We start from the raw sequence: 26,265 nt of genomic DNA, 5'->3' as shown, positions 1-26,265 counted from the left end.
CCAAGGATTGGTTTATTTTGTTATCATCACAATTATTCCTTGCTGTATCATTGAAGGTTTGCCCTCATTGTACACCAGCAAACTTTTATGTACACCGGCAAACTTTTATGTACCACAACGTGGCTCTTATCCAAAGATGAAGTTTCCATTGGCATACGTATTGACTCCCAACAGATCCGTCAACATTCCTTGGCAAATATCCATGTGATAATGATATCGCAATATTTCACTTTTTCGTCTTTCATATTTTACACTGCCAGCTTTTGACATGTTTCAAATACTTGATGCTCCACTCCAAAGATAGCATGTTGTGTATGTGTACATGTACTTGCTCTGGGTTCACAGTTTCATCAGGATAAACAAAGTTTGGCCATGATATTAACATAACTGCAAAATATGAACTCATATTTTCACATGTACAACAGTATAGCTCTGTTGGTCTTGGCGTAGAATCACTATAAATGAATTTTTTTGTGCACACATTTTTGTGCACAGCTTTTGTTATGCATGTCATCAGTTGAATTTTATCATATTGGAGAAGCCAGCAAAGTTATGAGCATAACTCTAATAAAAGTGAAATGAATTGAAAATTTCAGATTACTGGAATAAATGGTTGACAAAGAAGGCATGTGAAAATGTCAGTATAATATTGGCATTCTCCTCACTGTGTCAATACAGTAGTAATTCCCTGACAAGACTGTTTAACGTCTGTCTTAAAAACTGTCATCCAAGGAATGCTATACGCTGGCCTTCTACCAACACCATGAAACATCATGTGTACATCCTTGTAGGTAATAGCTGGTTTTACATAAGACATGGGCAGCTGTTTTGGTGATGTATGTGAAAAAGAAAATAACATGTGACAGCTTACTACATGGTTTTCTCTTCATGGAAGGAATTCCTGTGGTGGGAAAATGTAATTGTGCAAAAAGCAAACAGCTCACTCACAAGTCCAACTTTTGTTGTACGTCTGATCTCCAAACCTTTGACACAAGTACTGTGTGCTTCTGTTTTGACACAATATATCCATTGCCGATTGTTTGTATATTAAATGTAGGGGAAAAATATTACCCCTGTGTTTTTAGTTTACTGTTGCTAATGGTGGGTGAAAATAACTCAAGTCTGTTCAGATTTGTGAGTGCTGTCATGAGACAAATTGACAGTCCTTTGGTGTCCTTTAGTAGTTGATGTTATTCTTAGAAAATGATGATTATTTGATCTGTAGGCTCACCATTCCAGACTTATAAACAAACTGAAAAGAAGATCTGTAGTGATTATCAGGTTGGTCTGCTATTACCCAAACAAACATGGATGCCTCTGAGTGAAACCAAATGGCAGTTCATGGACACAGCTACAGCTACCACAATGTCAAGTTTGGATGCTGTGTGTCCATAGCAACCATTGGTTTCTGATTATGTCAGTAAAGTGTGTGCTTGGCTGCATCTGTTGCCATGGCGCTGTATTTGTTACACTGATATCTGGCACTGGTGTTCTCACACTGCCAATATTACACATGTTCTTAGGCATACATGTACATGTATGAGAGGACTTTGTGGAGATTTTACATTCAAATCTGTTACTGTTACTGTCATAATTTAGTGAGTTAGCTAGCAAGATTGACTAGATTCAACTAGATTCTGACCTACTCACACATAAAAGTGGTGAATTGGCCAGTGTGACCAGAGTTATTAAAATCATCATTAGAACTGATTTTTGGATTGCCATTATGACAGTGTCCTGTAATTTTGTAATAATCATATTACTTAACTTCAGGTCATTTTTGTGTTTTTATTTCAAGTGTTGATAAGTGGCAATAGCTGGTATGATGTTGTTGTTCAGCACAGTCAGGCTAGATGCTGGAGGTATTAAAGTGTGGGAAAATGCCATAACTGAGTATGACATTCCACACGGGAATTTTTGTTGGGCTTGAAATGTGACTGGTGTTTCAGCTCGTAAAACTTGTAATGTCTTGTGTGCTGCAAAGTACCTCACAACTGCCATGCATGTATGCACATGTTGAACGTCTGACTGGCTGTTTCATTACTTCCTCCATGGAGAATTAACTCAAGGCTCACTACTAAATCTTGTTGAAGACTTGTACATAGATAGATGTGTTTTCTCAGCAACATTCCAGCTTTGAAGATCTCCTCAGGGCTCTGAACATTGGCAAAATTGATATATAATATTTGAAATGAAAGTTACAAGGATATACATGCATGCACATTTGTACATATAGGGTACACAAAAAAGTATCAAAAACAAAAATCAACTGACCATTGTGAGACCAGTGAAATAGAAATAGAATTGGTGAAAATGTAATTTTGTTTCCTTGTAAGCATGATAAAGAGTCTTTGGTGTAAGAATTCCAATAATTTTTCTTCAGTGACCTCATGTTAGGGCAGAAAACTGCAGGCACAAACCAACCATACATGTATTGAGTTGTTGCATGAGGATGTGTGCTACCTTCTTTGCAGTACCTGATACATGCTTTTAGTCACTGAACAGTAATTCCAATGTTAAGTTGTATCATGTTTTGTGTCTAGGATAAGATGAGAAGTAGTGGAAGAGATAGATACATGCTATTGATAAGATCAAATGCGATTATGATGATATCATACCGCTAGCCTGAAATAATAAAAAATGCACAATGACAAGTAAGACTAAATACTGTCCTTTCTCCTTCACAAATAGATTATACCCATGCAGTGAAACGCTCAACTTAGACTAAAGTTGAAAACTACACGTGGTGTGTTAAGTCGCCCTTTGTTACAAAAGTTCACCCAAAGATAGAAGAGATGACGCAAGGAGTTGGCCCTTGTTTGTTGAGATAGCCTCCATCTTCCGACGGAGAGTTTATATCCCTGTGAGTTGGACTGTCATCCGAAACTAGTTGTTTCTTCCGGATATAAATTATCCTGCGGGAGAGAGAGAGAGAAAGGAAGGAAATAAAAATAAAAATAGTCATTGAGAAGAAGATCAATGTTCTGTCCTTGGTTCAAGGTCAGGATGTTGCCAGTCACTGCAGTATTATATACAAAGCTAAGATACACTTCTACGATTTATTGAATGTTTAAGATTTAGGAATAGACAGACCAGTCTACGTGATTATGAGGCATTTTTGGTTCACATTTGATTGTCATCAGTACACTAGCTGATAGGATATGCTGTCATGCTAAATATAACTAGAGTATCAATGAGGTATGAAACCAAATTGTTCACAGGTTGAAAAATTTAGTAGTGAATTGGTATGGCATTGATATAAAGAATTGTCAGCATGTTTGTACTGGTACTCTGGTCAACTTGCCGTGTACTTGGACAGACTTTTGACTGATACCATTAATCTTTGTCATGCTGGTAGGGTTTACAGAGTTGTTTCAAAAATGTTGAGTGAATACGGGATAAATTTTGCAAAAAAATATTCAATATCATTGCCATTTTGTAGGACCATATTTCTGATAATTGGCCAGATGCATCCCAATTTCCCAATGGTTTTCAGTGATGGGAGATATGAAAGTGTAGTGGAGGACAGTGTAGACAAAAGGTTTCCAATTCCGAAAACTGTAATTGCATGTACCATATGAAATTGGCGAAAGATTGTGAATAAGTAGAATCTGTCAGTGATTGTTAATTAGGAGCATGCTCACAAAGGTGGATGGATACAACTGACGAGGAATGGTATCAGTGTTTTGTACATGTGTATTGGAAAGTAACATTGAAACTGATTTGTAGGAAACATACCAATCAGCTGATGAGGCCATGTTTGCTGTGCATTTGCAATCAATTCAAGGTAAAATACAAGTCTTTTTTGACATATATATGTATACATATCAGTTTTTCCAGAATATAGCTACGGGCAATGACAAGCTTTTTCTAAACTGTTTTGATTTTGGTTAATAACTGAAGTACATGTACACTAGTCTCAAGGTTGGATGAGAAATTTTGAACATTGGTGTGAATTGCACACATAGAACCACCATCATGGATACCAATGAAATTGCCAGATTTTATTTACTGCCACAATATTCCTAGTCTATAAAGGACCTCTTCTCAGTTACGATATATGCTATGCTTGAACCGAAACTTAGTCTAGGACCTGTCCTGGGTTACAGTACAAGTTGTCCTCTGCATTAGTCTAGAACATCTCCCTAGTTTCAGTACAACTACAAGGTCCCCTTACGGTGTTCTACCAAAGCTACAAAGAGTTTCTAGACCAGCATTGCACAATCCATGATGAGTTAATGCCATGCACAAAATGACTGAAATATAACAACACTGGCGAAATAAATCACATGGCTTGCAAGGGGAGTGGTCCTTAAATGCTAAAAAAAGAACAAAAAAAACCACTGCCATTATTTGTCATGGCAACTTGTTAACACCCAGCTGGGCATTGGCAGTCAATGTTACAAAGTGTATCAGAGTTTACATACCTCACATAGCACGGCATCAGTTGTTATTGACAGTTTTCTGAAAGCTGTTTCCAACAGCAATAGTACGAAATTGTTGTTGGATATTTTTCATATTAATAATTTGCGTTGAATGCTTTTTCATATGGTGAAACTGACAAACATTGTATAATATTTTCACATTAGACACACTCTTGGCTTCTTTTTGGATTCATCCCATTGTGTTATTGAAAAAAAAAGTGTTAGGAAAAAATTGTTGTAAAACTGGAAGAAAATTTCACAAAAAATGAAGCTAAGCATGCAAAGTTTGTTATTAAGGGGAATTTCATCTTGACTGCTCTTTCAACATGTTTTACGCATGTGACATGGAATCAAGAAACAATAGCTGTAATACTCCAAAGACTCAGAGATTCTCTGTACCTTTACGTTTTCATCAGGGGATCTAAGTTCTTGGGTTTGATTCAAGTGGCTTGTACTATGTTCTCCCAGTCAGTAGGTAATTCAGGTCTGTTTTGGAAAGTCACTTTTTATTAATGTTTTGTTGAGGCAATGTACGGTCAAGCAGTCAAGCGGCCGAATCAAGATTTGAGTTCATTCAGTCCCATATGGCATGCCATCTGCCGTTATACACTTTATAACAAGTGATATAAACTTAGATAAATAAGACAGAACATTGAATGAGCTGAGAAGAATTTCATTGCTAGTGCACTGGTGACTCTCATATCAAATGCCAAAATATTTCTTTGCCTATATTTCAGGATCTGATTGTCAGGACCAAGCTACCAGAGTCTTCAATAGTATCACATTTTAAGGAGGCATATTTGTTGTCCTTGTTACATTGTAGTTTTTCCTCCTATGTGATTTCTTTGAAAGTACAGCCACAAGAATTCCATCCACATTGTTGAAAGTTCTTAAAGATCTGAATTGAGGCGGTCATTCTCAACCATTGCTAAAAACGTATGTGACCAGATACAAACATGTTACAGGCCTATCAGTTTGTGAAACAGCTCAATGAAGTTCCCTCAATTTCACTGCTAGTACAGCCATTCTATTGAATACTTTAGTCAAGAAGTCGTCCTAATTTCTACAACAGATAATACTTGGATTGAAGTTGTCAAGAGAAGAAATTCCCGAGGAGTATTAAACAAAGCTTAGTTATCATGTGAGGGCGCTGTTTATGACTGTGGACCAGTTGCTTTATCAGTGTATGCCATATGAATACTGTGTACTAGTTTGTACCATGCGTTTGGGACATTTTGAGACTGAATTTCTTTATCAAGTTTACCACTCAGCTTGTACATATGCTGGCAAAGGTAACCAGATCTCCTAGTCTAAAAGTAGGGATGAACTTGTCTCTTCACAGTCTATCTTAGGGATGTAATTTTGTCAATAGTTTCAGTATAAACATGATAGAAGGCATCAAGCAAAGTGTTTAATCATGGGAACTTGAACTGTGTGTCTTGGTTCCAAACACTGTGCTTAATGACAGAAATTTTCCATGCACTTGAGACATCTGGACTCTAGTATTCCTCAGGAATGGAGGGGAAAAATGGGTGAACTGACATGTGTTGCATTCATAGAAGTGACAGACAAGAGTCTGTCGTGTCTTTGTTTCTAGTACAGAGTATTTGTAACTCGGTTGTAGTGTGAAGCACTGAAATATGTCATAATCAGCTGATCATAGAAGTTGTAACAGTGGGGATGTCATACAGTAAGTCTAGATGTGAGCCGTTGGTAGAGAGCCAAGGATGTCTTCTCATATCGCATCATTGTTTTATTTTCATCTGAATATTAATAGTTGTGGAGAAAAAACCTGTGAAGCTAAGACAAAGCAAATAAAACCTGAGTAGGTTTGGAAGTTTTTCTTCCTTTGCCCAGATGAAACCGGAGCTGTTACCATTTTGGAAGTAGCTGATGGCTTTGGTTTCTCATTCCATGGCCCAAGAGGGGAAAAAAAAGAGACTGACGTGGATAGAATTCTAGCTGGAATTCATTCCTGTGATGTGTACAGTGTACATATTTTGTAGAGGTCTATGCGTCGTGTGTACATCTAAAGGACATTGGTATTTAGTAATCTATGCCACCTGAAATATCAGCCTTACTGGGGAGCTTGCGAGTGGGGTCAGGGGTCAGACGTGCCTGTCATAGAAGGCTCAAAGAGCTCATTTGTTAGGTTTGATGATTTTTTGTGATCAGCTCCACCTCTCACTCTACATTTAGTACGACAGCGGCAGTACTTAAAGTTATCTTATCCTATTGAAACCCAGTGTATAACTAAAACTCTCTTGCTTTCTTCCTTCGCAACCGCCTGACTCTATGGTCAAACTTCTTGAATGTATTTCCCAAAGTGGAACCATGAAAGGTGAGTTGTAGAAATTTATCTTTGTTTCACCTCTTCCTCTCTCTCCCCCCCCTCCCCCTGACAGTTGCCATGCCAACACCAACATCATTTGAAGGGTATCTGGGTGACATGGTGTAATTGTTGAATGCTTCCTGTTTGATATTCTATATGTAAATCATTGCGATTAGGCTTTGTGTGAAGAGCTAATCTCATATTAAGCAGGTTTATTGTGAAAGTTGACAGGAAATTTTCCCCACTCAATCCACAACACGTAGACTCTATACTAGAGATGTTTTTACTGCAATTGTGAATTAGTGCTCCCTGTTGACTAGAATGTAAATGTACCCCAAGAATATTGATACTAATTCAATGAAATACCACGGATAATTCTCTACTATTTGGTTAGGTGACGATTACAGATGGTTTGTCTTACCAAGTTAATTTGTGTATGATTTGCCATCACAGACGGGACAGGGAGATTAATGTGTTTTGTAGTTTATTCCGGTCGGTTAGTGTGGTGTTTGTATTGTGAGTTGGCATTTTGTCTGTGGAGGTAAAACTTCTTCCTAAGACCCTTTAAAGATCAAAGCAGTTTTTTCAAGCAAATTAAATCATTTCACAGTGTCTGAAGAGAGACTACACACTGAGCTACCCTTATCTCAATGTCACATGTTTGAACTCTTGTTTATCATGAAGTCAGTTTATCAACTCAAATTCCAGTCAAATAAACACAGTTATGTTTGGATTTTTTCCCCTTCATTTATCTTCAGTGATTTCTCACAATTCTCTTCTTTTGGTTATGAAGTGTGTGATTATTTTAATATTATTGTGTTGAATACAAGTAACATCTGTGCCACGGGAAGGCATGTGATTATACCACTGGTGTCAAATTTTTGCCATACCTCCAGTCATTTGTGTGTTATCAATTGTTTGGGAGATAATGTTCAAATTAAACCTTACAGAGGGTTTCAAAACTGTATTTCTTATCAAGATGTTGCAATGGTGGCGTACATTTTTTACAATACCAGGTAATTGCTCATGTCATTTTTGAAGGCTTAAATTTGTCAATTGACAATGTTTTGCACTAGGCTATGAGAGTCTCAGAGACGGGCATGCCATGCAGGCATTGTAGATATATAATATTTGGTTTCATGACTTTTTACATTCTCAGCGGAATCCACCTGCATACTCCATCTAAGATGTACTAGTTGAAAACTGTACTAGAGACATTTTTCATCATCTGCGTTTAATTCAACCTGCAGCTGTCACTGTCGCAACTGTGGCAATTTGGTAAGACAGGGTTCAGGGGTGAGTCAACGCAACTATGCGTGTGTTCCATGATGGATGGGATGTCCTCCACCATTCAGATCAAGAGGAGGGGGGGGGGGGAGGTTAGAGATGGTGTAACTTGTCCTTACATGGTTATTAGAAAGCTGTCGTACAACTATAGCACTGTAATGCATTGAGGCCTGTCATCTTCCTCTGTGAGTGATGTGCAAATTACTCCACAGTGTTGGCATACTACCAATTTACCAATTAGGCAGCCTTTTTCTTGATCCCAAAGGTTTTCCAACGTAGTAAATTGTTGAAGACGTCCATTTTGATCAGGCTGCTGGTATGAAGTGAGTGACAGGTATGCTTAAATGTACATGAACCACACTGGTTCTGTCAAGTATTGGTCCTCAAAGGCCATTATAGATGTGTTGCTAGGATGGTTCAATGTTCTGTTCCAGACGTACCAGTTATAAGTAAACTTGACCATTTATACATCCATATTAAACTAATGATTTAAATATTGAATTAGAATATGCTGGTAGATTTTAGACTGATGATTCTGAGCTATGCTCAGGTGTCAAAAAGTGATTTCTAATTTGTGGCTATCCGCTGACAGATTAATTAAATGTTATTGTTGTTTGTCAGTCAGTTTCCGTAATCACGGTGAGTGTGTGACTTGCTACATAGTCACTTGGTGCATTGCGACTTGAAACTTTGTCGAGAGTTAGTCTTTTAGAATGTAACTTGCTCCGCTCATGCACTGTCTACTTAACGGTACGTATGTAAATGAAGCGACGTTCTGATTGGCAGCATAAGAATACCCCGGTACTCCATTCATCCTGATTGGTTGTCACATTGAATGACATGACAAATTGCAGTGGTTCAGTATCCCATTCTAACAGTAGTTCTCAGATGCGACTTTTGGATATGATTTTCGGATTCTGAAAATAACTGTACTCATACGGTTGATTATCACATTAATCAGGAATACTATATCTGAAGATGGCTTGATGGATTGTAGTGATGAATTCTCTACTCATAGACGGATACTGCATCTATCAATGGTGAAAGTACTTCATGCTAGTGTAAAATTGCTGTGGTTTTTCCACTCTAGCAATATCTAAGCTGATTGTGATTAAACTAAAAAAAAACCCAGCCAATACATCCATCAATTTATCCAGTTGGGATGTTGAGAATTCTAATTGGATTCTGCACTCGGATTGTGGCTGTCCGCTAGGGGTCAGAGGTCAGACTAGAATGGCAGTAAATTTGTCCTGGGGAAAGGAACGTGTTGCTGTATGAGAGAATGTAGAAGGTTAATGCAGTGTAGGGGCTTAACCCAGGATTCCTCAAATACACCAACAGATATTCATCTTACTTGTTTACAAGTTCTTCTGACTTAAATAGGCAAACTCTCTCTGGCTGATTACACTGCTGTGTGTGTTTCCTTCATCATCAGAAGGTTGGAATAACTCGGTACAATTCTCACATCCAAGTCTGCAGTCTTCCACTGGAATTTGATCCTTCTATTCTAACATTTCAAAATAGCCATTCTCTCCATCATCAAATTAGGACAGGAAACATAATAATAGCCACAGAAGGGATGAAATGAATATAATCGTGATTTTCGATGACTACGCAGGTGTATGGTTAGGCATAATAAGAAACTACTTCACTCTGCACTGTGATTTATAATTGCTCAGATTGTGATGATCTATCTGATAACCGCAAAGAAGCTGATGCTCATGATTTTAAAAGAGATGTGATGTTTACTATAAGAAGGAAATCCCAAGTCTTGAAATGTCAGAGGAAATCACAGAAAGGGAAGGAGCACCTACCCCGGTACATGCATTGAGTAACTGATTTCACAAGTCTAGAAATTTGAGAACGATAGAAGCAGAAGACAGATGGAGAAGCAAGACAGAGATAGAACAGGATGTAATAATTCCTTTGGTAATTTACTACTACTGTATAAATAGCATGGCTGTTTTCTCGTCGTCTTGGTCTGAACATTTGAGGGGATTGTCAAACCTTGGTAATTTGTTTGTCAAAGCAAGCGTATATCACGGACAAAATGTGCGTGGCTCAGAATTTTGGCATTTCCAATGATTCTCCAGTTTATTTTTTAGGCAGCTGTTGTTGTATAGTGATTCGTATTTGGATTTAAATTTCAGAAAGTTTGCAGGAGAGGTGCTGCATTCTCAGGCCATGTGAACAAATTCCAGCCAACTTACCATACAACTCACTTGGAACTTTCCTGTTTTGATTTGCGGGAATATGTAATGTTGTGATGTTTCCATGGACTTTGATGAAATGTGAGAATTTGCTCCATCATTTTTTGCTCCTTCCCATTCCTATTCCCACGTAAAACAGTCTGAGAGAACCAGAAATGGAATGTAAATGTGGAATTCTCTGTCAGAAATCGATAGCTGTTTTTTTAGAAATATTGGCAAGCGTTGGAATGGATGGCATTTGGATGGGAATATTCCATTGAGTGAGTTTTCAGGGAATGCAAAGTATTGATGATAGCTGACTGAGCTTTGCTTTGGTAACATCTGTGCTGGACATGTAACACTCTGATCTGCTATCTTTACAACCAAGCTAGCCAAATCATGCATGGACATGTAACACTCTGATCTGCTATCTTTACAACCAAGCTAGCCAAATCATGCATAGCAGTCAATTTTGTCTCTGCCGTCTTTCCACAGTTGTTGTTTGCCATTTCATCTGAAATACTTTCCCGTGTACAGCAACTCCTTTCACGTGTACAGCAAATTCTGGCCATTGCTATGATAGATTGTTGGAAATTTTCTCCGTCCCGTCAGTTGTACAATTTATATTTATGGTGTTGTGATTCAGCAAAGGTTTCTCATTTTTGAACAAGTGAATGAATAAAAGATGCAATGGAAAGTGCTCGAATTCTGCGTGTTGAAAATGATGCGATTAATTCATCCCTATAAACGATTTTTCTAATATAAACATGACATTGTTCATTAGCAAGAGGAAGTGAGCACATGTATGCTATCATGAGTGTTGATCACAAAAAGTGGTGAAATCATGTGTTTTCATCACAAAAAGTGGTGAAATTACATTTTTCCAGATGTTACAAAAGTGGAATTGAGAATTTAAATCGTGATAGCTTTTGATGTATTGGCACAATGCATTGATGCTGTGCAGTGATGTCTTACATGACGTGCTTTCCGAGTAAAAATAAACACTTGTCTGACAATCTCATAATTTCTGTACAAGTACTGCCGGAACGCCAATTTTATACCTGCAACAAAACAGTTGATCATTAGCTCGATGTGGTTTGCCCCAATTAATTCAAACAATCTGAGAAACACAAAATAAATTTTAATCTCTCAATCCTATAGCATGCATGTAGCAACAGCATTGCCTCCGTACTTTGGTTGTGTAGTCAACAGAATTATGCATAGTTATTGAGGACCACCTTTGGTCCGTACAGGTTTTTTTTTTATGAGAAAAATAAACCACATCCCGCAAATGGCATGTTACATTGTGTGAAGTGTGGTGAGCAATGTTGTTCATGACTTAAGAAGAATGTGGAAGGATGTGTTAGATATGAATCTTGATTCATCAGAAATTCCTGAAACTGTCAACAAATCAAAGAGTGAAATATTCAGAGAGTAACGAAACGTTTGACTTTCATCTTAAATTTCCATCAGTGATAATGTGCCCTGATAAACTGTATGCTGTTTTATACATAAATCACAAGTTAAGTGGACAGATATACCGTAAATTGTCCGTAATTTTTATGATGCATCTCAGTGAATCACGGTAAATTGTCCATATTTTTATGAACCCCTGCATGCTTTCATTAGTAAAATAATGAAGGTTAACATTTTTACGAACGTGTTTACATAATTCTGAGATGGCAGTGTCATTTATCTGACGTGGATAGTGAGTATTTTGTGTGATAAAAGTTCATGCTATTTTGGTCTTTAACCACAACAACCAAAGCACACTTCTCTCCATTACGGCCAGCCCACACACTACACAGAGTGGTGAGGGGGCGGTGTGATAGGGTTGAATATCCTATTCCAAACATGAACACATTTGATCCAAGGGATTGCCAGTTTGAGAATACCTCTACCATTCTTCCCGATCATCAAGAATGCTACAAAATAGCAAGCAGCAAACACTGAATCCCTCTGTGAGATGATATGCAGTTTATAAATGTTGATCTTTTAATTAAGATAATTGGTCTGAAATTGATTTTTCCCCTTGTGTGGAAATTGCCGACAAAGCGTATGTCAACAGTTTAGATAAAAGAAACATTGGTGTTTACACAACTTACAGCGGAATCCTCCTGGGTACTGTTTGTGATTGAGTTGTAAAGCAGCAGTAGTTATTTCAATTCTCAGTGACAGATATTCTTTGGAAGGGCTCCCATGTTTTCTCATATGAAATTTGACTGTTAGACCACATCATTTGAAACTTGTAGTATCTCTTTTGCTAGTGGAAAAGTCATTGAGAAGATGCTTGTTTTGTGCAGTAAAGTTACTGGAAGGAGTTTTATTGCATAGTGGGCCTCTAGTGAAATCCTACGAATTGTTTATCCCAAGATCATATTTTGGAGAAGAAAACCACCACTTCACAAACCATATGACATGAAAACCAGGAAATGATTGTACCCACTCAAAATGTTCTAACTCTGAATGTCTTGGGAAAGTAAGATGTGCACCATCAAAATGTCTGAACACTGGAATTCATCCATGCATATATAACACACGCTGCCATAAAGTAAGGACAACTGGACAATGTTACAAATACAAACCATGACTTCCATGGTGTGTAGGATATTTATCAAAGTGTCTGCTGAAGAAAGGGAACAGCATGATTTATTTGTCATGGTTTACTTCCATTACCAAAACTGCCTGGTCTGTAGCACAACCTAGCAGGAGGACATCATCAATTAATTGTTATCTTGGTGTAAGATCCGTGTTTTTTTAAGTCTACAGGCTGATGGCTTTATTCTCATTAACTGCTCCCATGAAGCATTCCTCAAATGCTCAATCAGAGTGAAAAAGATATGAATCAGTGATTGCAAGGTCAACTAGGGACCAGCCTTTTCAATCATTTGAAATTGGGAAAATAATTGAAAGATTCTCACTTTTTTGATATTGGCTATTTTAAAGTGTGTAAATCTCACTAGTCATCTATTTATTTTAGGCGCATGTGAAAAATTCTTTCTCAGGCCAACTTGACTATTGCACAGGTTCCCATTGATCCACATTTGTGGTAGAAATACAGGGTGTAAATGGAAATTGGATATTTCGTTTCAAGTGAAGCACTAGGATATCTTGTACCTACATTCACACTGTACATTACCATGGTAACAGCTAGCATTACATGTATGTGGACACTATTGATTGGCAATATTTCCTGACAACTAGGACATGGAGACCTTTCATCTGTTGGCTTGAAATGGATGGATTAACACTCCGGAATAAGAGTATGGTTACCATATTTGGATTAAACCTGAAGGCTTCCGTCGTCATAGATCCACAGAAACCTTGATTATTTATAAGAACCGGTGATAAATGAGGATGGTTTTTGTACCAAATTTAACCTTCTGTAAACATCATTAAAGAGACTTGAGATGGTTCTGTAATGAAGCATTGCCTGAAACAAGATAACTGATTAAAAAGACCGAGAAGTGAATATAGCTGTTGGCAATTTTCTTGATGCCTGTAGAATGCTGTACTGCATATTTTACTTTGCCTGATGATGTGAAAAATATCAACAAATTTGTGATGACAGTGTAATAATCACTTATGGAATAACTTTTTGAAATGTATTTCTTTGAGAATAAATTTTGCTCAGGAGACTATATGAAGTCTCCATGTTCTTGCTGTGGAGGTACTGTAGTTATAGAAATGTGCACTTGTAGACAGTGAAAATTTAACCTTTCTGCAGCCAGTTACTTGGGTAAGCTTCAACTACTTTGTCAAAGCCTCTTTCTCCTCTTCAGTGCTTTAAAAGCTTGCCAGGATGTATGTGCTATTGTTAAGTTTGTGCCATATAGATCTGCACAGGTATGTACCATATCTGCAAGCTTGTTTGTGTTCTTTCTAGATACATACATGTACAGGGAATGTCAAGAAGGAAATTTCTGTTGCAAAAATTTGACTCAACAATAGATGTCTTTGTGACAAACTTTCATGTACAGATGTGTTTGGTTGTTCAACAAATATTTCCACATTATTTTTGAGGGTGTTTTGATAAAAATTGAGTTATTTTAGCTTTTTTTCATTTACAAATTAAAGAATAGCATGCATACCAAATAGTACATGCATTTATGTTTCTGAAGGCTGACAGTAGCATCCTTGGTGTCTTCAGGCATGTGTGCCATGATGAAATTAACAAGAATCATTACATGTAATAAACTAGAGCAGTCATCATCAACAGTTTACAAATTGAAGCACATTGGTATTACTCTCGTCATAATAAAGTACCTCTGGTCAGTCTGCTATTAAAAAAGTCAGTAATAATGAGTGTTGGGAAACTTATCTTCCAGTACGTTAAATACTGATAGACGTCGTGTAATTTGATTGTACACGCACTGGCATTGCATTTGTATTTATAATGACCAGAAATATTGTAGTCACTGGAAATATGTCCGGAGCAGTTCTACAGCTTACAGCATATGGTGTCTTTGTACCAAGAGACAGATTTTTATGTTACGACTGTCAGTCAGTTCAGTATACTATCCAGCATGTCCAAAAGTCATGCATACTGGGTATATAGGGAAGGTTGGTATCTTGAAAAAACCACTTGAGTGTTTGACTGAAATGGTTTTGAGTTTGTGTTTATGAGTCCCTCCAATGGTTCAGTAATAAATTTTATCATGTAATTTAATTTATTTTGGTTTGTAATGTGAGGGTTTCAGGCAAGTTTTACATGTCTTCTGAGTGATGTTTTATGCATTGTTGACTTTTACAGACCCTTTCAATCATAATTATGTGTCTGGTTATTAAAACTTGATATGTCACTGAACCCCAGAATTCATTATCCAAAGCAGGAGATATCCAGTTATAGTCTAGTTGAAGAATTTGAAGTTGAAATATTAATGCATAGAGGAAAAGCCTTCTCAGTCAGAAAGAAAATGATATTAACATCAAACAAACTGTAAAACAATCAGTGTTAATGCTAAGACATTCTTATCCATCGTTAGTTTGTAATATTGACGGATTTGAAATCCCTTAACCTCATCAACTCATTGCATGCACTTGTGAGCACAATTTCAGCCTGTCGTGTCTTAATTGACACACATTTCTTACACGTCAAGAATGTAGCTTTTAAGATTTTGGCACAAGTCTTGAAAATTCCAGTGCTTGTAATTCGTGCCGGGGTTAGCATTGCTGTTTGCTGCAGCGTGATCATACCATGCATAGATGAAATATGGGAAAAATATCATTTGCAGGCAAATAATCAAGGGCTGGCAAGAGAAACACAGCAGAGTTAGGGGATCAAATGCCAGATACCCTAGCTGGACAAATATTTAAACTACTGTAACTATGATGAGAACGTGAAAAACATGCAAACCATGATGCATACGTAAGCATTGTCCGCATTTGTTTACGTCTCTGTTATTTAGGTTATTGTGTTACCGGTGTCTTGTACCAGCACAAATTTTTGTTATAAATATCTCTTTTGTGCTCTTTAAATGAGAAAAATACTCAAAATAATTAGCAAAGGCCGTCGAAATAGATGAAACAATGATAAGGATGACTTTATAAAGTCGAGTAGAACATGTGCAAATGGATCCGTTGTTCTGTAAATTCATGGAAAAGCAAGCGTGCTTTAGATTTAATTCAGTAAAGCAGTGGTCACGGTGATTTATACTCCTCAATTCCATTGATGCTCAAGTTGATGTTTGCATCTCTCAGAAATATTGTAGCCAGATCATGGATGGATTTTTTACATACATGTACATGTGGCCAAATTCTGTCCAGGTACCATGGTTACAGAGAAAAGTAGGTCACCATGATCCTTTGAGATGAAAACAGTGAACCATCTCCATGGACAGAATCAGTAGAATGATGGATAAGTTTGTGTTGTGTATCAATTTATTACTTATTCATTTGTTTATTTTGTATTTCCGTCCACGTCTTGCAAAGAGTCAGACAACAAGAATCAGATGGGTCGAATTTATGTGTGTATAATGAATAGGTTTGTCCAAGGTACATCATGAATTAAGTTCTACTTGTACATCATTCAAAGGATATATACGGCCTTCAAGTCAACATGTTGTATATAACCCCCATGCCTCCTTGTATTTATCAATTAAATCGAACATAAATTTTGTTGCGTCTTCTCCAGACAAAACAAATGTATTGCTGTTTTTTTTTAAAAAGTGCGGAAGTATAAAGTTGCAATGATCAAACCAGTCCAAAGACACGCATGCGTCATAGACGGCACATGTCGTCATGGAAACAGACAGACACCACTCATCAGTGCAGTTGATGTTGACTTTGTAAAAACACTTTGTGTATGTACATAAACAACGCGTCTCCGTACATTGAACTCTACACTGTGGTAGTTCAAGCTGAGGTGCTGGCAGGGAAACTTTTAATGAAGGCACAGATTTTTGTACCCTTGAAGTACACTCAGTCCGCGTCAAGGTCATGTACATGCATTGATCTCAGATTGGTGGACATGATCTATGTTTTTGTTCATGTGAGATTATACCCATGTTATTTCCCCATGTTTTGAAGATAATCCCTGTCCTTTTCCAATATTTCAGTCTGTTGCCTACCTAATAATGTAAAACAATCTCGACAAATTGACGTGGGCTATACTCTCCGTATGGCAGAATGAAGTTCTTGACTTGATGACGCCCAAAATGATGAATAAATACAATGTCAAAATGTTGAATCACACTATAGCTAGGCCTGGACCAGTGCTCATCAGCTTCTCACAGTCCTTGCAATTCAAAATTAGAAAAATGTTGCAGAATTTATTATTTTTATTCTTCAAATGTGTATTTGCATGAGATGGAAAAACGTGTCACAGGGGTGATGATGGGGACAAATGAGCCACTGCTTGGCGGCAACCAGCACGCCTTGGCATAGTGCCAACAGTTAGGAAGGAAACACTGCGGTCTTTAACTTTCATAATTTAATGGGCATATCTAGGTATTATTTGCGTTTTCAATCGCCTCTTTTGCTCTTATATTGTTTCTATTTCTGTCAAGTGTGATTCTAGAAAGAGTATTGTAATCTCGGTTATTGTCACAATTTAGATATCCAGGGTACATTAATTTTGTCAGGGTATATGTTTACACTAGAAATTTGAAAAAATAGAATGCCAATAGAGAAATGAAAAGATACAGAAATATAAAATGGTCCTCCTTACGCATATGGCTGTATGACTTACTGTGTCAGATTGCTGGGACAGTTTGCATGCTTTAAGTATTCCAAATAGTCTTAGAGCTCTAAGTCATTATTAGCTCCGCTGTCAGCGACGCGGAGCTTATCAAATAGGTTGATTTTCCGTCGTCGTCCGTCGTCGTCCGTCGTCGTCGTCGTCGTCGTCGTCCGTCGTCGTCGTCGTCCGTCAACAATTGCCTTCTCCTCTGAAACTGCAAGTCCAATCGCTTTGAAATTTTATATGCACTTCACTTGGGGTGACCTCACTTCAGTTTGTTCAAATCGTGGTGAAATTTGCATATTTGTATTTTTGGGGCATTTTTTGGTGTTTTTGTAAAAAAATCTTCTTCTCTGAAACCGCTTGTCCGATTGCTTTGAAATTTGATATACAGTTTACTTAGGGTGACTTCAGTCAGATTTGTTCAAATCGTGGTGAAATTTGCATATTTGTATTTTTAAGGCAATTTTGTCATTTTTGGTAAAAAAATCTTTAAAAATCTTCTTCTTCAAAACTACCAGTCAGATAGCTTTGATATTTAGTACATATGTCCTAGGATGATCTATTTCAGATTTGTTCAATTGTGCAGAAGTATGCAAATTTGCATTTTTTAGGCAATTTTTGCCATTTTTGATCAAACATTGTATTTCTCAAAAGTACTGGTCTGATAGTTTTGAAATTTGGTATATAGGTTTCTATAGATGAACTAAGTAATATATATCGAATTTCTGATGAAATCTGTAATTGTGTATTTTTGGGGCAATTTTTGCCATTTTTGGTCAAAAAATGTGTATTTCCAAAACTACTCATCTGATAGCTTTGCAATTTTGTATACACGTTCCTACAGATCACCTTAATGATATTTATTGAAATTATGATGAAATCTGCAATTTTGTAATTTTGGGCAATTTTTGCCATTTTTGGTCAAAAAATGTATTTTTCAAAAAGTACTGGTCTGATAGTTTTAAAATTCGGTATACAGGTTTCTATAGATGAACTAAGTAATATGTATTGAATTTCTGATGAAATCTGTAATTTTGTATTTTTGGGGCAATTTTTGCCATTTTTGGTCAAAAAATGTGTATTTCCAAAACTACTCATCTGATAGCTTTGCAATTTGGTATACAGGTTCCTACAGATCACCTTAATGATATTTATTGAAATTATGATGAAATCTGCAATTTTGTAATTTTGGGCAATTTTTGCCATTTTTGGTCAAAAATGTGTTCTTAAAAAGTACTGGTCTGAAAACTGTGAAATTTGGTATACAGGTTTCTACAGATGAGCTAAGTAATATATATTGAATTTCTGATGAAATCTGTAATTTTGTATTTTTGGGGCAATTTTAGCCATTTTTGGTCAAAACATATGTTTCTCAAAAAGTACTGGTCTAACAGCTTTGAAATTTGGTATACAGGTTCCTATAGATGAACTAAATTTGATCTTTTGAAGTTATGATGAAATCTGCAATTTTTTTTTGGGGGGGGGGGCAATTGTTGCCATTTTTGGTCAGAAAATTTTATTCTCAAAAAACTACTCATCAGATAGCTTTGGTTGACATGTTCTTAGGGATGATCCGATGTGATATATTCAAAGTATGATGAAATCTTCAATTGTGTATTTTTGCAGCTATTTTAGCCACTTTTTTCTGGCCACTGCATTGAGCTATCAAAGATTTCCACCTTCTTCATCAACATGTATCAAAAATAGTTATTCTCTACATAAACACAGCGGAGCTATATCGGCCGCTAGGTCGTTATTGATTAGAGAAATGGTTACTGATGCACAAGGCTCTTGGGAGTTCATCAAGTAACCCTACCTCAACACAGTCTAGTGTATTTGCGCTTGTGTAAAAGGAGATTTTGTAGTCTGGTGTGATTCTGCTTGTGTGAGGGGATGTATGGTCTGGTGTATCAGGGATGTGTCAAAAACTTTGCTGTAGTTTCAGTGTATGGTACCCCCGGGATGGTACCCCAAAGTGAGGTTCTAGACTATAATGGTAGCTAGACTTTCAGATAATGTAGTATGTCTGTTAAAGTACAGTATTTGTAGGAATGAACTTCAAGAGAAACTGTGCGGGCAATATGTTCAGACAGTATACATGTAGATTTATGTTCAGTACCGATTGTGTTAATTTTTGTAGAAGATGGAAATTTTTCAGTCAGATTAAATCTTTTTTCACTGTATATCTGGATACGATGTTGAATAATGTATATTGTATCCTTATTTCTTATCATCGAAAGGTGAATGTTGAGTGAACACTATGATAAGCATTATTAGCATCGTCTTGCAGTGTGACTTCTAAATCTAAAACAACACTCTAGTGTACCGGTATACATGTACATAGTGGACAGTGTGTGTGGTCCTCATCGTCTGTCTCATTGGTGTTTTCATCATCTCCACCACCATCATCATCATCATCATCATCATCATCATCAGTGGCAGCAACACACTGCATCACTCCCTGCACATGGTACTCAATGCTTCTGGCAAAACTAAAATTGTTATTGAATCCAGACATCAAACTTTCGCTGCTATCAGTAAGAAAAATTGTATGTGTAATGGTGTGTGACTTCCTTAAAGAGCTCTGAGAAGTATTTATTCCTACCGTTGCATGGGGACAATGCTAACCCTTCCTTCTCGGACTCCAGAGTCTGGTCTGTTAAGTCATTTCCAACTCCACATGAACTTTCAGCAGCACATCAATCCTACACAGATAATTATCAGTGGTCATTTTGATAATCTATGTCTCCAAATGAGCTTTCAGACTTTGCATATTAATGAGCTTACTGCTGATTAGAAATATATGTGTAATTTTATTCAGGTTTCATATTTAAAAAGTTTCCAAGACTTTATTTTAAAAGTAAAGAATGCATCAAAACAGGCGGATGTGAGGCAAAACATTTCTCTGGTAAAGTAAATGAACGGTGTACTTTTCTTGGTATAAATTTGCCTCCATGTCGTTGTTTTGGCAGGTACAATGTATATTTTACTACTTGCAAGAGGTAAACCAAAAGAGACTTTCGGAAATGAAGTTGACAGACCACTCCACAATTAATGAACTGGGCTGCAGGCCAATCAGCGGTCAGCCTCATTTGCATACATAAACATTTAATACGGGAGATGATGTCATGGCTCCAAGACCACTGACATTTGATCTGGCCTCAGTCTCTCTTCAGTGAGAACCACTCACATTACACGAGTCAGTCTCTTCCAGAAACACGCAGAGAAAGGTCTTTGTCAGAGGCTTTGCGGAAAGTTGGGTAGTTGGACATTCCTTGAAGCCCTTCCACTGACTGCTATTTCCGTACAAGTTGGGGGTGTTTGCATGAATGACATAGCTGGCATGGTGTGCATACCATTGCAGCTAAACTTGTGAAAACAACTGAACCATCGCCAGAGTCCAGCATTAGCAGTGTGTGTGTATACCGTGTGAAGGCAGCATTTTAGTTGTGTGTGTACACACACTGAACCTGAACAGTGCAGTTGAAACGGAAAACCCACTGCCTGCAGCCCTCATCATTTGTCGCCGCCATGGAAACTCTCACCTATACAGGGCTAGCTAGCTTTGAAGCTGTGCCATTCATTATGTTCAAAGGTAAATTACTTTTCAGGTTTTTGATTATCGTGTCATTACTTGTAGTATATAACAACTCCAAGTTAGCTGGTAAAAATATACGCATAACTGCCCTAGTTTCTGAAGAAACTTATAGAAATTCAATATTCAGCTGCCTAGCAACAAGATGTAAGAAAAGTTGACATGATGGGTTTTTCATCACCAATTTCTCACATTTCGTTGTGTTATTTAGAATTAATTCACCACCAAATTTTGTCATGTTACTTTTGGATACTGTAAGTATATACCGGTATGTGGTATTCACTCATTTGTAAAGTTTGGTAGCAACTACCATCAGTGGAGATACTGTTTGTGAAGAGGAGTAGATAGGTATGTTGCTATTACTGCAGGTTCGTAGACAAATTGGTCTCATTGTAGAGTCAATGCAGCGGGGATAAACTTGCACAAACTCCCAAGGTGTTGAAATGTAGGCCAAAGATAGTGTTTCACTTGTCTGCAGTACCAACAATAGGTATTTTAGTTGATATTGGCTGCAAGATCCACACAGTCTACACTGGAACATGTGTGTCTGGCAAAACCAGGCGTCAATGAGCTGGTTGAGGGGGGACGGTTCATCTGAAACAGTTGGGCAACATTTAGTCCATTAACATGTGGATCAGCAACCGGGAGCAGCTCTCAAATAGCTGGAATGGCGGTAACGTTTGCTTCAAGCCACACTTGGATAACAGCCAAGTCGAGCCAAGTGGAAAAAACACCCACGTTTTGCTATAAAAGTGATTTTCTGAAACTACCTCAGAGTTTTGGTTTCTATATCACAGTCACTGTCAGAACTGCTCTGTACCAGATTCTTATGACAGAGATCTCTTCCAAATTTGGATAAATAGCTCTCGAAAGTTTTGACTTGTTGACCATGTGACACTAAAAAAAAAACTATCCACAGTGTTGTCTTCTGGTCTTTATATCTGTGGGAACTGTGCCAAGACCAGAAGGATTGCTCATGAAGTAATTCCATTAATGCAATGGTTAGCATGTCACCTTCTGGAAGGAATAAACTCACTTATGGCTTTCAGGGACACAGAATTTCATTTGACTGTTACGGAGGGAAATTTGCACCTCGGGCCAAAAGTTTGCATTCTTAAGAACATGCTGATGTCACCCATGTGTGTGCATACAGCAGTTGGTTTTATGCGTGTGTACGTTATCGCTCAAAAACGTCACTGCGAGACTGCTCGTATATTGTTTTGAGTGATGGCCCACATATATTAGAAGGACTCCAAAGGGGATTGTATCAGATTGTGATTTGTAGAAAGTCTATATAGCTACATAGCGCAGTTTGTTTGACGTCAACACCCACAGTAGAAATGGAGTCAGTTTACTGGCAGTGTCACTGCAGTCACATCAATGATGACAGTTTGCAGTTGTCCCTTGCACAACTATTCCAATACTCTAATTCACATTTTATCATCATAAATCTTCCTCCAGAGCCTTCACAAGAAATCAGGCTATTTATGAAAATATTCCAGCAATTTCGTTTATCGTGGCCGAAAAATACGTTGAACAAAAATATTACGCACTGGGATGAAACGTGAGAAAGAGGGGATTTGCCCAGTGGCTCAGGGTTAGGAAAAACTCGCAAATATGTAACCAAATTTAGACATTGCCTCTCTCATTCAGTGTGGAGATTTTGAATTTATGATAATAATGGTAATGCTCTGCTTTGAAGCACCAAGAAGAAAATTATGGGGTGAAGGTATGTGATCTGCTTTGACGTATTCATTCATGTTTGCTTCAAGAGAGAAATATGCCTAGCCTGGGGTGTCTTTCACGACTTGTTCAAAGTATAGTCAAAGCCCGGCAAGCCTTGTATATCATAATTCTGGTGGTAGTTTTTGATGGAAAAATGCTTGATCAATGTCATTCCTGACAATGAAACTGACAGCTCCTGGTGTTTTAAAACTATTGACCTAGACTTAGAGTGCTGAAAGCAAAGTGTTGGAGATATTTGGAAAAGTTGGACTCTTCATCGATATCAAAGTTAACTGAAGAAGATTTGAATAAAAGTTTATACTAAATGAAAGTATAGAAATCAGATTGACATTAGGACACTCTCAGGTTGAGAATATTGCTCAGCAGAGAAGTTTGTCATCTTTCTTCTACAAATTTTGAATTCTGGTGTAGCATGAATTCAAGCTGAAAGCTAATACTACTACTGACCAAAGAGATTTTCCAACTTTACTGACAATCAATTTTTGCCACCAGTTAAATTCGCCATAGTTCATAAAATCTGTAGTCTTTTATATACATGTACAACCATAGTAGCTTTTGAATTCTGGGAGAAGTGAAATGAAATGCTCCGGCCAGCTTCCACGTACAGTCAAGCTTGCTTGGAGTAAACCCTTTGACTTAACATTGTTTATCACACATGACTCAGCCGTTGATATATAGGGATCCAATTCTCAAGGAATTCCTTGAGATTATTTCTTAATAAGAGAGATGATAATCTACCTCTGTTTCCATGGAAACCACCCATTTCCCAGGGAGTATTTGCTTTCATAGATGAATGCTGTGGGAGTTTCTCACAACATCTCCCATCGCTTTAATACTAGTATGTGGTTTTGTCATCAATACACATGCAGTATTTTGTGAAAGATGAAGTAGGGCATTGGTCAGAAGGTTTCTCTCAGCATTCAGTGTTTTCTTCCGGACCACTGTATCTGTTTGTGTAAATTAATGTGTGGAGGATAGGGAGAAGAAAGAAAGATGTCACAATATTTTAAGAAACTGAAACATTATCAGCTTGAAAGGGATAATTGATGCGTTGGTTTCCTCTCAGAAATAGCTCATCTCAGCTTGGTCTTCAAAAGTGCTCATCGGGGAACTTTCTACAAAGTTATTTTGTCATGATTTAAATGTTTTTTGGAGGGGGAGGGGTTACATGGAAGTGAATATACAGCATACATTAACATTTGTCTTCCCCTTATACATGTATTTGATTGTCAATATGAAAGGACCAAGTTGATGATTTTGAAGTGCATATTTTGCAAGTAAGGATGTGGATATCGAATCATGCTAATTGTGAGATGGAAGTTCTGACCCTCTGACCTATGACCTGTGAATCAGTTACTAGATATAGTAAATATTTCCATGGTTTGAAGTCTATCCCACAATGCCACTGCATCTGAACTTTCCTCAGCAGTCAACTTAAACCAACCGAGGGGTCAGGAATATTTAACTATTGAATTTCTTCATGTCCATTGCACAGAAAGAAAGCTACGGTATTTCTAATATTTCAAAAGTGATAATTTTGTACAGTCATTGATTAAGAGAACAGGTAGAAATTTAGTTACAGAGAAAATGACCAAGATGAGATAATTGATTGTGAAATTAGCGTTATCAAAGTATAAGTGCAGCAGCTACATTTCAATTATATGTCATGCTGTTGTAAGTGATTCGTGCAGGATATCAGGACATTTTTGCTCAAAATCTCTTGAACGTTTTTCTGGTAATTCTTGGTTGAAAGTGCATTTCGCGATGGTTTGTCAGGATTATGGGTATGGTCAAATGATTTGCCAATTTCTGTTTTTATTTTCTGTTTACTATTTGTTTATGAAATTATAATAGTTTGATTGAGGAGATGGTTGGTTGACGAATTGGAACAATGCTGTTGATTGTTTGGGATGATGGTGGTGATGATGATGATGATGACGACGATAATGATGTGAGTTCAGGAAATATTGAACTGCATGTATCTGTGTCAAGGATTCAAAACTAGATTAAGGAAAACTTTTCAAGGATATTAAATGGATTGCTAATTGGAAGAAAGCATGTTTCTTTTATCTCATTTTGATATTTTATGGCCGCCAACGCAACGTCGCTGTGTACATAAATACATTCTGGTCGACTCATCTGATATTACACTGAGATTGAAATATGCTTTTCTCAACTTTCGGACACAATGCAGGAAGTTCCGGACATAGTTTGATGTGTACCACCCACCGGCTCATAAAATTCCCAACGGGAAAAGTGTCAGAATGTCAGGGAATGTAATGCTTAATTTTAATGGAAAACATTGACATAGTCAAAGGAATTACACACTATCAAAATAAGGGAGTGGTCGGTTTACAGACTTCAGCGTACTTCCACACATAAGTGGCGTGAGGCAGACCTGCTTTGTTAATGACACAAGCAGCTCATGTTCTAGATTCATATTGTGCTGCCCTATATAATTCCATGTACTTAAAAAAAATAACAGCGTTAAGAGCTTGCTCAACTTTAACGCAAAATCTATTGGTCACAAGATTTGAAACCCTTTCGAATTATACAAAATAGCCCAGGGATCTTTGCGGGAAATTTTGCAGGGAGGAACCAACATTTTGTATCCAAATATTTCATATTCCTGATGGGGACAGAAGTATTTCATTTTACAGATTGCAAAGCTTTAAATTACCAACTTTGTCAAAATTCAATACTAACTTTGATTCCCATTGACATATGGTGTATGTACATGTACCACTCTTCAAAAATATCAGTTATGTGGGCTTGCCATCCTTTTCTTACAGATATACTTCCTTGTGTTTAGTTTTACCATTTTGCTGATTGTTTCATATATGGTAAAAGATGTTAATCATTTCCAGATACTGGAATCACAATGACCAAGTCTGTGAACTTGTTCTGTGGGAATAAATACTGGCATAACAGTTGTGCAATTTCCTTCAACATGAATGAAAAACAGCGTTCACGTTTACAGCTTATATGAGATATATGGTGCATTTCAAATGAGGTTAATAAGCCCTCAAAACTGTCAACCCCTAGCAGTGTTATCTATCACTTACAGCTCAGTGCAGCAGGATAGCAGAGTAATCCGCAGCATCTCGGCAGAAGCGGCTATGCGCTGAGATAAAGTCATGAAACTCTAGAGGGCTGCAATCTGAAAGAAGTGCATCGTTATCGGACAACAATATTTAATGTCAAGTCAAAAGTGCGAAAGGAGCAACCTTAAATCTCATTTATACTGCCTTCTATAAGTTACATAAACCATTAACCCAATAACATTATTAACCATAAAGTATATAGTTTTCAGATCACAGACTCAGAATCATATCTCAGAATATCATCACTGTACTTGCATTGCACTCTACAGTTTCCACTGTTCATGTCAATTCTTTTACATGAACTCTGGAGTTTGTGACCCAGCACATCATAAACACATCACGCTTGCGCGGCAAACTGACATATTCCAGCTATGTTTAGTCTTTAACTAATAGAAGTTGTCAGTA

General features: G+C 37.3%; 1 protein-coding gene across 3 annotated transcripts in view; it reads left to right on the top strand.

Moving 5' to 3' along the window:
* LOC139135834 (transcription cofactor vestigial-like protein 4) overlaps positions 1-26,265 on the top strand; it is a 72,310-nt gene that overhangs the window by 24,584 nt on the left and 21,461 nt on the right. Inside the window, exon 1 of one of the 3 annotated variants that reach the window (XM_070703575.1) lies at positions 6,611-6,765. The exons of 1 other annotated variant lie outside the window; for it this stretch is intronic. In XM_070703575.1, coding sequence (XP_070559676.1) covers positions 6,720-6,765 — 46 coding nt within the window. In that variant the 5' untranslated portion in view covers positions 6,611-6,719. Of the gene's footprint in view, positions 1-6,610; positions 6,766-20,525; positions 21,011-26,265 lie in introns of those variants that run through there. One more of the 3 variants, XM_070703574.1, reaches the window with a different exon arrangement.

The sequence above is a fragment of the Ptychodera flava genome, chromosome 6 (genome assembly GCF_041260155.1).
Source record: "Ptychodera flava strain L36383 chromosome 6, AS_Pfla_20210202, whole genome shotgun sequence".
In the NCBI taxonomy this organism is placed as follows: Eukaryota; Metazoa; Hemichordata; class Enteropneusta; family Ptychoderidae; genus Ptychodera; species Ptychodera flava.
This window is presented reverse-complemented; position numbering and strand designations above follow the sequence as displayed.